An 11775-nucleotide genomic window follows, 5' to 3' on the forward strand; every position below is an offset into this window, starting at 1 on the left:
AATTTGATCTGTCACATTGATTGATTTATGAATACTGAGCCAACCACCTTGGTAGCCCAGGAATAAATCTTACTTGATTGTGGTGAATGATTTTCTTTTTTATTGTATTGTTGGATTCAGTGTGCAGTATTTTGTTCATCAGGGATATTGGCCTGTAGTTCTCCTTTTTAGTGGTATCTTTATCCGGTTTTGGTATCAGGATAATGCTGGCCTCATAGAATGAGTTTGGAAGTTTTCCTTCCTTTCCTATTTTTTGGGATAGTTTGAGAAGAATAGGTATTAAAATGGCCTGTGAAGCCATCTGACCCTGGACTTCTCTTTGTTAGGAGTTCTTTGATTACTGATTGAATTTCTTTGCTGGTTATCAGTCTGTTCAAGTTTTCTATTTCTTCCTGTTTTAGTTTGGCAGTTTATATGTTTCTGGGAACTTACCCATTTTTCCTAGATTGGCCAATTTGTTGGGCATATAGTTTTTCATGATACTCTCTTAAAATTGTTTGTATTTCCATGACATCAATTGTTATTTCTCCTCTCACTTTGCGATTTTATTTGAGTTCTTTCTCTTTTCTTTTTAGGAAGTCTGGCTAGAGATTTATCAATTCCATTAATTTTCCCCAGTTTCTGGTTTCATTGATTTGTTCTCTTGTTTTTTTTTTTTAAGTTTCTGTATCATTTATTTCTTCCTTAATCTTTATTATTTCCTTCCTTCTGGCTTTAGGCTTGCTCTGTTGTTTACTCTATCTAGCTCCTTTAGGTGAAAAGTTAGATTGAGATTTTTTTTTGCTTTTCAAGGTAGGTCTGGATTGCTATATACTTCCCTCTTAAGACTGCTTTTGCTGCATCCCAAAGGTTTTAGACAAGTGTTTTCACTTTCATTTGTTTTTGTTTTTCTTTTTTAAATTTCTTCTTTGATTTCTTGGTTGACCCATCATTGTTTAATAGCATGTTGTTTAGCCTCCTTGTATTTGTGGTCTTTCCAGTTTTTTCTTGTGGTTGACTTGTAGTTTCATTGCATTGTGGTCAGAAAGGATGCATGGTATGATTTCAGATTTTTTTGTTCTTGTTAAGGCCTAATTTGTGTAGCCTAATTTGTCGTTATTCTGGAGAATGTCCTGTGTGCACTTGAGAAGTGCCTGGCCCTGCCATATTATGGGCAGGGGTTTGTGCTGGTTTCCTGGGGGAAGGAAGGACCTGCTGTTTGGGACTCATCAAAGCTTAACTGAGAAGCATGATCCTGGAGAGTGCAAGGGAGTAGGGCTTGATGTTAACAAGTAAGGCACCCAGTATTGGTGCTGTGCTGTCTCTGTGTTTATGCTGAGGGGTGGAGGATTTAGCCGACACTGGCTAGCTCCTATGTTCTAGGAGAGGTGTCTATGAATGCTGCCTCTTGGGGATGCTCTCAGAGAAGAGCAAATACTCTTACCCAGGTGTGTCCAAGTCGTAGTTCAGATTGCTGTTTTCACACAGCCTGTGCCTAGGTTGTTGTCTGCCTTCCGTCCAGGAAGGAGCAGGACAGTAACCTCCAAACTCTATCCTGGCCAAGCCCACGGACCGTTAAAATCTGTGTACTGTAGGAAGTCATGAATTTCAGCTCCTCTCATTTTGCAAGCCAGTATTTTTGTGGAAACATTCCCCTTTGCATTATCCTGTGTGCTCCTCTATTCTCACCCTTCTCCATAAACACAGCTCCCTCCCCTCCATAGCACCCACCAGCCATTTCTCCCCTAAACCATATCTCCACGTTCCTCCCTTTATCCATGTGGCCTCTTCTCTCCCTTATGTGGAGTTTGTTCTGTCAGTCTTCCAGTCTATTTCTAGCGTATTTAGGATGAGTCTAATTATGTAGTTGTGTTCCTGGGACAAGAGGAGCCTAGAGTCCTCCTATTCCACTGCCATCTTTCTCCTAAGCTGGCATCTACTAATTTCTGACAAATGTACATGAACCTGTAACTATCTCAATAAAAATTTAAATTAAAAATGACATTTGCAATAGCATCAAAAATATTAAATATATAGGCATAAATCTGTCAAAAGATCAAAACTAACCTGTTAATTATAACATATTGGTACGTGAAATTCAGGTACTACCTAAATAAATGGAGAGAAATTTGGGGGTGCCTGGGTGGCTCAGTCAGTTAAGCAGCTGCCATTGGCTCAGATCATGATCTCAGGGTCCTGGGATCAAGCCCCTCCTTAGCCTCCCTCTCAGCAAGGGGTCTGCCTCTCCCTCTCCCTCTCCCTCTTCCCCTCTTCTCTCTCTCTCAAATAAATAAATAGAATCTTTAAAAAATTAATTTATGGACTAGTATTCTTAATATTGTTAAATTTCAGTTTTTAAAATTCATTAGTAGAGCCAGCATGTCCCTTACAGAATTTTTATTTTGCTTTCTGACAAGTGGATTTGAAAATTTATGTGCAAGTGCAAGAACCTAGAACAGCCAGATAACTTTGAAAAAGATCAAAATGGAGTACTAGAACTGACTGCATGGTAACAAGACTTATAAAGCTTCATTTAAGACCGTGTTGATTGGTGACAAGAGAAACAATTTATTGGAACAGAATGGAAAGTATAGAAACAATCTATCATATATGTGGATATCTAATTTGATAAAAGTGAAAAGACAATTAAGTGAAGAAGGGATAGTCTTTTCAACAAGTGGTGTTGGAACAGTTGGATACCTGAATGCCTGAAAAAAAGTGAACTTTTTATATGAACTTCAAGCCAAATAAAAAAGTAATGCAAAAGGGATTGTAAACCTAAAATCTAAAACTTCTAAGAGAAAACATAGTCTTCGCAGTCTTGTGTTTGGCAAAGACTTCTTAGCTATTGGCACCAGAAAACAACAAACACAGAAAAGAAAAATGGCTAAATTAGACTTATGTAAGTTTTAAAAACTTCAGGAAAACACAGGAGAATGAAAACAGTAGCCACAAACTAGGAGAAAATACTTTGCAAAGCATATATCCAATGAGCAGCTTTTATTCAGAATATATCTGCTAGAGGGCTTTTTTTTTTAAAGGGCTTTTTAAAAAAGATTATTTATTAGAGAGAGAGAAAAAACACTTGCATAAGGAGAGGGAAGGGCAGAGGGAGATGAGGAGAATCTCAAGCAGACTCTTCACTGAGCAAGGAGCTTGACATAGAACTTGATCTCATGACTCTGAGATCATGACCTTACCCAAAAGCACGAGTTGGCTGTTTAACTGACTGTGGCACCCAGGTGCCCCTGCTGAAGGACTTTTGTATTCAATCTATATAAAGAACTGTCAGGAATTAATTATAAGAAAACAATCTTTTCTTCTAAAAATAGAGAAAATACTTGAACAAACACTTCCTGAACTAATGTCAGTTAACTACATCAAAAGTTGCTCAACATCATTAATTATTATGGGGAATATAAATTAAAACCATATGAGATATTTCTATATGCATGCTGTAAGCTGAAATTACAAAGACCATATTAAGTATGGTCAAGGATGTGAAAGCATATCAGAGGTGTCGCTTGGGGTAGCACAAGAGGGGAGAATTATAGATAGGAAGAAACTTTTGGGGATAATGAATATGTTCAGTGTCATGATTTAACAATACCATATAGTATAAACTTATCAAAATATAAACTAAATATGTGCAGTTTGTTGTATATCAATTTTACTTTTAATAAAGCTGCTAGAGCTGTCATAATAACTGTTTATCAAAGTGCTTTGTTCAGTTTTAGAATTTATTCAAGATTGAGCAGTGGCAGTATACAGTGTACTGGCTGATACACTTTGGCATTTAATAGAGAATAGAAATTCACTCATTAAGAGTATTGAACAAGAAGAGTTTTTTAAAAGAATTAAAACCCTGATTTTAAAATTGACAGTATGTATTTTGCACAAATTGAGATTTCCTAAAGAAAATTGCTCTTTATCTTGAATTCATCATTTGTATCTCCTTAATATTAGGTTAAAATAACTTTAAGACTTTTTTAACTTTCAGTTCAGAGTGTAGTGTACTTTAACTTTATTCTCTAAGTTACAGATATCAAGTATTTTGTAAGTTACAAGTACCAGGTATTTAAAACTTGGTAGTTTGAGTAAATGTTTAATTGTTATGTTTTCCTTTTGGATAGTATGCACTGGAACGGCTGAAGGTCATGTGTGAAGAAGCTTTGTGTAGTAACCTCTCAGTAGAAAATGTTGCTGATACCCTTGTCCTTGCAGATTTGCACAGTGCAGAACAGTTGAAAGCACAAGCCATAGACTTTATTAATAGGTAAGCTATATGCCTGTATTTCAGTGGACTGACACTTTCAACATTTTTTTCACCGGACTTTTTTTTAAGTGTGTTTAAATCTTCAATGCAGGTGCAGTGTACTTCGACAGCTTGGGTGTAAAGATGGGAAAAACTGGAACAGCAAGTAAGATGACATCAGTTTCTGACTTAAAGTTGATCTGCATACATGAAATTAAGTGTTTGCATAGCCTTTTGCTCATCTGCAATAAGTATGAATCCAGATATTAGTTATATGAAACTGCCAATAATTTTAAAAAATAATAATTTGACTTAGTGGATTCTTGAGGCTATGCTCCCTTGTAGATCAGCTTTTAATGTGAACTGGGATGGACATTTTAATTTCTTAAGCACATATGCTCATAGTATATAGCTGAGTCCAGGTATTTCAATGGCTACCGGGGATCTTTTCCCTGCCCCTTCAGTAAGCATTTCTAAAAATGTGGGAAATACTCATTTTATCCTCTGAGGAGTGTTCCCTCCAGATTTGCCTAGAAAGTCTTTTCATTTGAATCCTCACCCACTGCTTCTTAAGTTAACCAAGTACCTTGAATCACATGGTATTTTAGATGAGCTGCCTAATGTTTCCAAATGGTAGCATTTTGTTCTTTCCTTTCCCTGGTAAAACTGTAAGAGGTATGGTAGTTGTTACATCTTCCTAAGCCTGGGCCTTCTGAATGTGAACTACTAAAACTTAATTATTCCCTTCTTATGTTTTCTTCTCACATTTTTGGAGTGATTTGTCTACTTTTCATAATTTTTCAAAATCAGAAGGTGAAGACTTGATAGTGTCAAGATTTTGTACCTGCTTTTGATTGGTTTTTTGCCTTGTAAATCCTTCAATTCCATTTTCACACATTATCAAAAGGTGATATAAGTAAAAAAAAAAAAAAAAAAGTTAGAGACAATAAAAGGAGCGTTGACCTAATTACTTCCCATTGTTATCTGTTTTTATCTATATGATATTGGTTAACTCTGAACTATTATGAATTTGTAAATTCTGTTTTCACAAAGTAGGCATTAGTGACTATACTTTCAAGTTATTGGTTGTTCTTTATATTGGTTAGTGTATGATAATACATTATCATTCTGGAATATGATCCTAAAAATCCATTTGAATTTAAAATATAGTTTATTAGCAGTAAATGATAATTATATGATTCTTGATGCTTAGCCACTTTCAAGTTCTAGTTTTACTCTGTTAAAATATTTTACATTGTGCAACTTTTTTCACTGTTAAAAAGTACCAGTTTATTTCATATCCCCTGGTGAAGCTATGGTATATATGGATCTTCAATAGATATATGTTGAATTAAATAAATGAAAATGTCAGGTATATTCAGGGGTATTTATATGATTCTAAACAGTTAAAATTATAAACATAGTGACATGCAGGTAATAAGATGTCAGGCAGATTAAAAAAAGTTGATTTGTTATTAGCTACTGTTTGGTTCCACAAACCAAACTGTTGTGTCTCAAGCACTATGCTAGGGCATTGCATATAAAAACAATTGGGAGAAATCCCTCTCTTGAGATATTTATCTAATGAAATAAAACAAGTACATGAATGTATTATTTCATTAAAATGTGGTAAGTAATGTGATAGAAGATATGTACAGGCTGGATGGTTTAAGGATGGCTTCCTGGGTGACATCTGAGTCTTCTAAACATGAATAGGAATTAGCAAAACTAAGAAAGAAATAACAGACATTGTGAACAGAAAGGATAGCTCAATCCAAAGTGTAGAAGCATGAACCAGTAAGTGATGATTCATTTGACAGATAATTGTATTTATTATTCAGTAAATACCCTAGGCACTGTGCTTATACAAAGAATATAGTGGTGAACATGGCAAATGTTTCCCCTGCCTTCATGGAGTTTATAGTTTAGCAGGAGGCGAATAGGAACTAGACAAGTAATTGAAATAAAGTGAAACAATAGATATAAGTATAGCATACCCATCCAAGCATATAGTAAAAGAAGTAGGGGAAGAAAGCCTTTTTTGAAGAATTATTGTATAAATAAACACCTGAAGTATTACTAAGAGTTACCCTGGTAAAGAAGAGGGAAGAAGTGTAAAAGTTTATCCCACACAAAAGGGAATCAGATGTGCAAAGTTTGGTGATAAGAAAAGTATAGGATCAGAGTGAGGTTATGAGAAGATCCCAGAGGATATAATATAGACCTATTTGTTACTAACACAGCTCATGAAAGCTCTTTTGAGAGGAGCAAGATAGGAAACTAGAAGACAAATTAGGAGACTGTTATGATAATCCAAATGCAAAATGATGTGAACCTTAACTGGGTATTTGAAATATCTTGGGGAATTAAAATAGTGATGATTGAAAAGAATGGGGTCTAGAATTTCTCACATTTTTTGACTTGAATAACTGGGTAATGGTGAAAGCATTAGCTGATTGAAAATGAGGGAAGAACTTAAGTGTGGGGAGGGACCTATTGAGTTCTTATTTGACAATTCTGAAAGTGTAGGTCCTCAGACCCTAGCAAAATAAGGAAAAAAGGTGGTTGGGAATGTACCTTGTGGTGAGGTCTAGGATTTAGCAAGTCAGTCCTTACCATCATTGGAATATGATAGTTACAGTTGTGAAGAGTGGATACGATAGGATAAATAATGAAAGTTAAGGGAGAAGAGCAGAGGTCCAACCTTGGAACTTTAGAGAAAACCTGTGTGTAACAGCCAGGAAAAAGAGCTCTTGAAAGAGCTAGTACAGAAATGGTAACAATGGAAGTTGGGACTATGGAGAAAAGTATCACATACATACTTCCAGAGTTTAGCACTTCCAGAAGAATTTAATAGTTGCATTGCAACAGAAAATATACCAGTAAGGTAAAGGTGATATTTTCATGAATTCACAGGGCTTGATGACATAGAGAGGCAAAGTGTTTAAAACATTTTGAAATTTGAAAGTTGTTTTTTAAAATAACAATATTTTGAAAAGAACTCTTTAATAAATATGACTTAATTTTATTTTTCAGCCAAGCAGCGGACATAATGGAAACATCAGGGTGGAAGTCCATGATTCAGTCTCACCCTCATTTAGTAGCAGAAGCCTTCCGAGCACTAGCGTCTGCACAGTGTCCACAGTTTGGCATTCCACGCAAACGGCTAAAACAGTCCTGAAATCTTCCATGAACTGTAGAAAAATGGAATTGACTTTTACTCCTCCAGGTCCAGAAGGATTCTAATACACAAACCATAAACAAGAGTTGTTTCTGTTGTCTTGTCCACAGAACAGAAGCTGAAAAAGCATATTGCTTGCATTTCAGGTGGATAATTTATGGTTTATTCTTCAGCTTTAAATTAGACTGATTATACTCTAATTCACTTCAAGGCCTTAAATTATCTTCAGTGACTTCTCTTGTTCATATACTTTAATTTTTTATTGTGCCTTGTCACTTTGACTAAGGCTATGCAGGATTGCACTAGCTCCATAATGCAGTAATATTGATAACTGAAGATATTAAGTTTCAAAAGGATCTTCCATTAGTTTGAGAAAAGCATAATGAATATTATAGGTTTGTCCTATGCTGTCTCAAAGTTTAAAACTAGGTTCTTCTTAAAAGCACTTGTATTGGAGATTACTAATAATGTCTCCAGTCTAAGTTCTATAAATATAGGAGAACCTGCTTACCTTTAAGGTAAGTTACGGCAATACACTGCTTCAATTCTAATTTATTTTTCATTTCTGGGGCAAATATGCAATGAGTTGGCCCAAATTTTTAGTAAAATTTGTGATGTTTGTCTGTGTGTTGACTGTCCAACAAACTAAGAGAAGCATAACAAACCTTTGCTTGTGTGTTTTTTTTTGGGGGGGGGGGTTGGTTTTTGTTTTTTCTTTTTTTTTGTGGGTTTATTCAGGTTTACAATGATTGAGAACTGATTGAGGTTAAGATTTCAATAAAAAGAAAGCATGTTTTGTGCGGAACTAACTTTTTTTTTTAATTTATAGTGACCTACATTTATATGAAGAATTCTGTCCATGTTGAAAATAAGGATGACCAAATGTAAAATTAATGAGTGGGCCAATTAAGAAATATATGCACTTTTAATGTGTATCTTTTGTATGCTAAATGGTACATATATTTTTTTTTTGTTTTTGAGGGTATTAATAGGGTATAATTAATTGTGTCTTAACTTTTGAAAGAATTTTTTAAGATCGATGGAGGCAGTTGGGATGTTTGTGATAATAAGAAAGATATTCTTGATTATAGTTAATTGGTTTGAATTTCAGATATTTATCATTGAATTTATTCCTGTCTTATCACACTTTGGAGAAGGCAATTTGAACAATAAACAAATCCTGGATACTCTCCTTCTGAAAACAGTGAACTGATATTATTTGCAGACTAAAGGAGAGAGAGCCCTTAGAAATATGTTAGGCCACACTCTGAACCTTTTCTTTCCCCCCTAAGCTTTCTCCTTTCTGTTTCAGTTACTGTACTAACATTGTGGATGATATTGAAATTCTGCATAATGTGAACAGGATAAACTATTTATAAACTGCTTTTCATGGGCCAGTTCTTTATTATAAATGAATTTAGCTTTAAACACATACACATATTCAGTGTTTAGATAGCTCTGTTCGCAGTGGAGGTCTGTTCTGGTGCATTGTCCCAGAGAAATAGGAATGATCAGTGGCAAGTCACTGCATCTGATTTCCTGTAATAGTGACAATATGCTTCTTAGGCAAAGTTTATACTTGACCATAAGGGAAAAGGTGTCACTGGAAAAAAAAAAACGCATATTCTTATATATTCACATATATACTTTATTCTCCAAATTAAAATTTGTATGATGTGTTTATTTAATTTTTGAATTTAGGACAAAAAAAATGAAGCCCGGGGTTTTAAAATAGATTTTATTTTTGTTATCTCTTTATTAGGTATTCACTGAAGCAGTCTTACTATATAAAGAGTGATTCATATTTACATTAAACATAGACTGTCAAATAAGTGTTATCCACAACAAACTGTAGTTTGAAAAGATATTTTCAGATATCTTCATTTCTTTCTGTGTAGTTTAATTGGAATCTTTCTTGTGTTAAATCTGAAGAAAAATCTCTTGGGATGGAAGGATTCTTACATATTATTGGACTCCACCTTGTGTAAGAATATTGGAGGCAGCAGAAACTTACTTCCTTAACCAGATTGAGTCCATTAAATTTACAATGTACAAATTTAATATGCACACATACATATACAAGTTAAGATTTTGATATTTTGCCACAGTCTTAAAATTCCTCAGGCTATAGAACCTTGTTTTAATACATCAAAAGTACTGGTGTATCAGTTTATATCAAATGCACACAGGCACATTGTGAATTAATTCACTGCTTGCATCTACATTTCTAACCATAGTGACTTCAGTAATACCCATATAATGAACACTGCGGCTTGCTCCTACCTACTTACTTTAGTGTTTATTGCAAATCTTAAGGGTTTTATTATAAAGTTGTTTTTTGTTTTAAGTTTGGTAGCACATTTTGTACCAAAAACGTCAAACACTGTGCTGTGAGAATATCCACGTTTGTAGAAATGTCCACTTTTTAGATAATATAATGCCTATCATTATACTAACAGAATCATATCATAGTTGATTTATTTTTTCTTTTTATTTATTAAGGTTTGTTTTTGTTTTGTTTTTTGTTGGTATTGTGGGTTCTTGAGGCAATGAAAAAAACTTAATGTATTCTGATGTGAGTGCTCTAATAGACTTTTTTATTTTTTCATTTTGAAACCACACACATTGTTTTCTGTAGGCACAGACTCTGTCCTGAGCAGTTTGCCTTTTGTCAGCCTGCTCTTGTTTACCTTTTATCACCTAAACAGAGCTTTTCCTTAGAAAAGTAGTGATTCGTTTTAAATGTTACATGTTATCAAAGTAACCATTGGAGAACTGTTCATCAGCTTGAGATACAGAAACACTATATTTGTGCCTTTTTCATTTTTAAATTTTAACATATATTGGTATTTAGAGCACAAATATGAAGGTGCCATAATGTTATGGCTTGCCATTGTTACCTCCTTGAATACTCGTGTGTCATTGTCTTGATTGAAATAGTAATTGGAGAACCATGCATGTATTATGTCATTTGTGTGTGTGTGTGTGCGCACGTACTTGTGTTTGCTTGGACTTGTGTGTGGTATGTTCAGAAGAGTGAATTTCTGAAAATAGGACTCAGTTAAATGTTGAGAATTCAGGTTAGTTGAAATATTTCATTAAATGTGCTTTATTTTGGGGTACAATTGGTTGACAGGAAATTATAATTTTCAAATGTGACCATTTATTGCATGATGAAATGTGAAAACAGTGCCTTTTTAGGACATCAGTTTTAAAGTTAAGTTTTAAAATATTTGCAAAGACCTCTTAAAAACTTGTCATGAACATTATTAGCTTATTTTTAAACTAGACCTAAGTTAGAATTTAAATTGCCAAATAATTACTGATTTATTTACCCATGTAAGTTTTGTGCATAAATGTAAAACTAAGTAAAATTCTTTATAAAAATGTGGATCGTATTTGCTACCCCGTGGACACTAGAGACTTTAGTAAATTATTTTATTAAAATCCAACTCAGCAAGCTTTCCTCATAACAAGGTGTTTGAAAGGTGAATTATTCTGACTCAGACATTCTTGCTCTTTGATGGATAAAATAAAAATATTCAGTGTATTCTTGCAAAAGGAGGTGGGGGGTTTTACTGTTTTCAGATTATAAAGACTGCACTTTCAGCACATGAGTATTTTGCAAACCTCTTTTATACAGATTATAAGCTCTACTTTATTTAAGTGTTCATGGAATGATGTCAATTTTAGGTCTAGTTGAACAAATATTGAGTGCCTACCATATGGAAGACTTCCTCTTCACTAGGAATAAAATCACCACACCGTGTCTTCTGTTTGCAGTATGTGGATTTTATGTTTGAAAAGGAATTCTTATATTTAAATCTTTCTGTTTGTTAGAGTTTATCATTGTATACTGTAACCTAGTTAATTTCACATCCAGTTTTTTAGAATGAAGATATAACTTAAGTGAGTCCCATTTTTGAAAATAAAATTCTGCTAAAATTATTTAGAAATTAATTTTGGGGGAACTTGATTTTCAAGATTCAAATGTGTAAAGACTTATATTGAACTTTTCAGCCTCATTTTTAATCAGCTGATGTTAATGATGAGATACATACTTTTTGTATCTTGTTGCTGAAAATATTTTTTGCATTTCAGCACATTGAGTTAAAATAAAGTTGTTACTACTTATTCAGAATTAATTGGTTTATTTTGTGTTTATTTGAAAATACGAACTCTTTTTCATTTTCAGATTGCTATGGTGCTTTGCAAAAGAGCCATGTGGTAACTTTGATATGGTAACTTTAAGCATAGTAATCTTTCCTACATAGGAAAACTACCATTTTGGGGAACCTACTAAAAACTTATTCCTTAACTGAGATATTATACCTATATGTGCTTTGATGTAGGCATTATT

The 11775-nt window shown here is 34.0% G+C and overlaps 1 protein-coding gene across 4 annotated transcripts in view; it reads left to right on the forward strand.

Moving 5' to 3' along the window:
• SPOPL (speckle type BTB/POZ protein like) overlaps positions 1-11556 on the forward strand; it is a 72916-nt gene extending 61360 nt beyond the window's left edge. For 3 of the 4 annotated variants that reach the window (XM_072789049.1, XM_072789050.1, XM_072789051.1), the window contains exons 9-11: positions 4113-4255; positions 4347-4400; positions 7271-11556. In XM_072789049.1, coding sequence (XP_072645150.1) covers positions 4113-4255; positions 4347-4400; positions 7271-7415 — 342 coding nt within the window. In that variant the 3' untranslated portion in view covers positions 7416-11556. The remainder of the gene's footprint in view (positions 1-4112; positions 4256-4346; positions 4401-7270) is intronic. The other variant, XM_072789052.1, reaches the window with a different exon arrangement.
• The last annotated feature ends 219 nt before the right edge of the window (positions 11557-11775 follow it).

Source organism: Canis lupus, chromosome 20 (genome assembly GCF_048164855.1).
Source record: "Canis lupus baileyi chromosome 20, mCanLup2.hap1, whole genome shotgun sequence".
NCBI classification, from domain to species: Eukaryota; Metazoa; Chordata; class Mammalia; order Carnivora; family Canidae; genus Canis; species Canis lupus.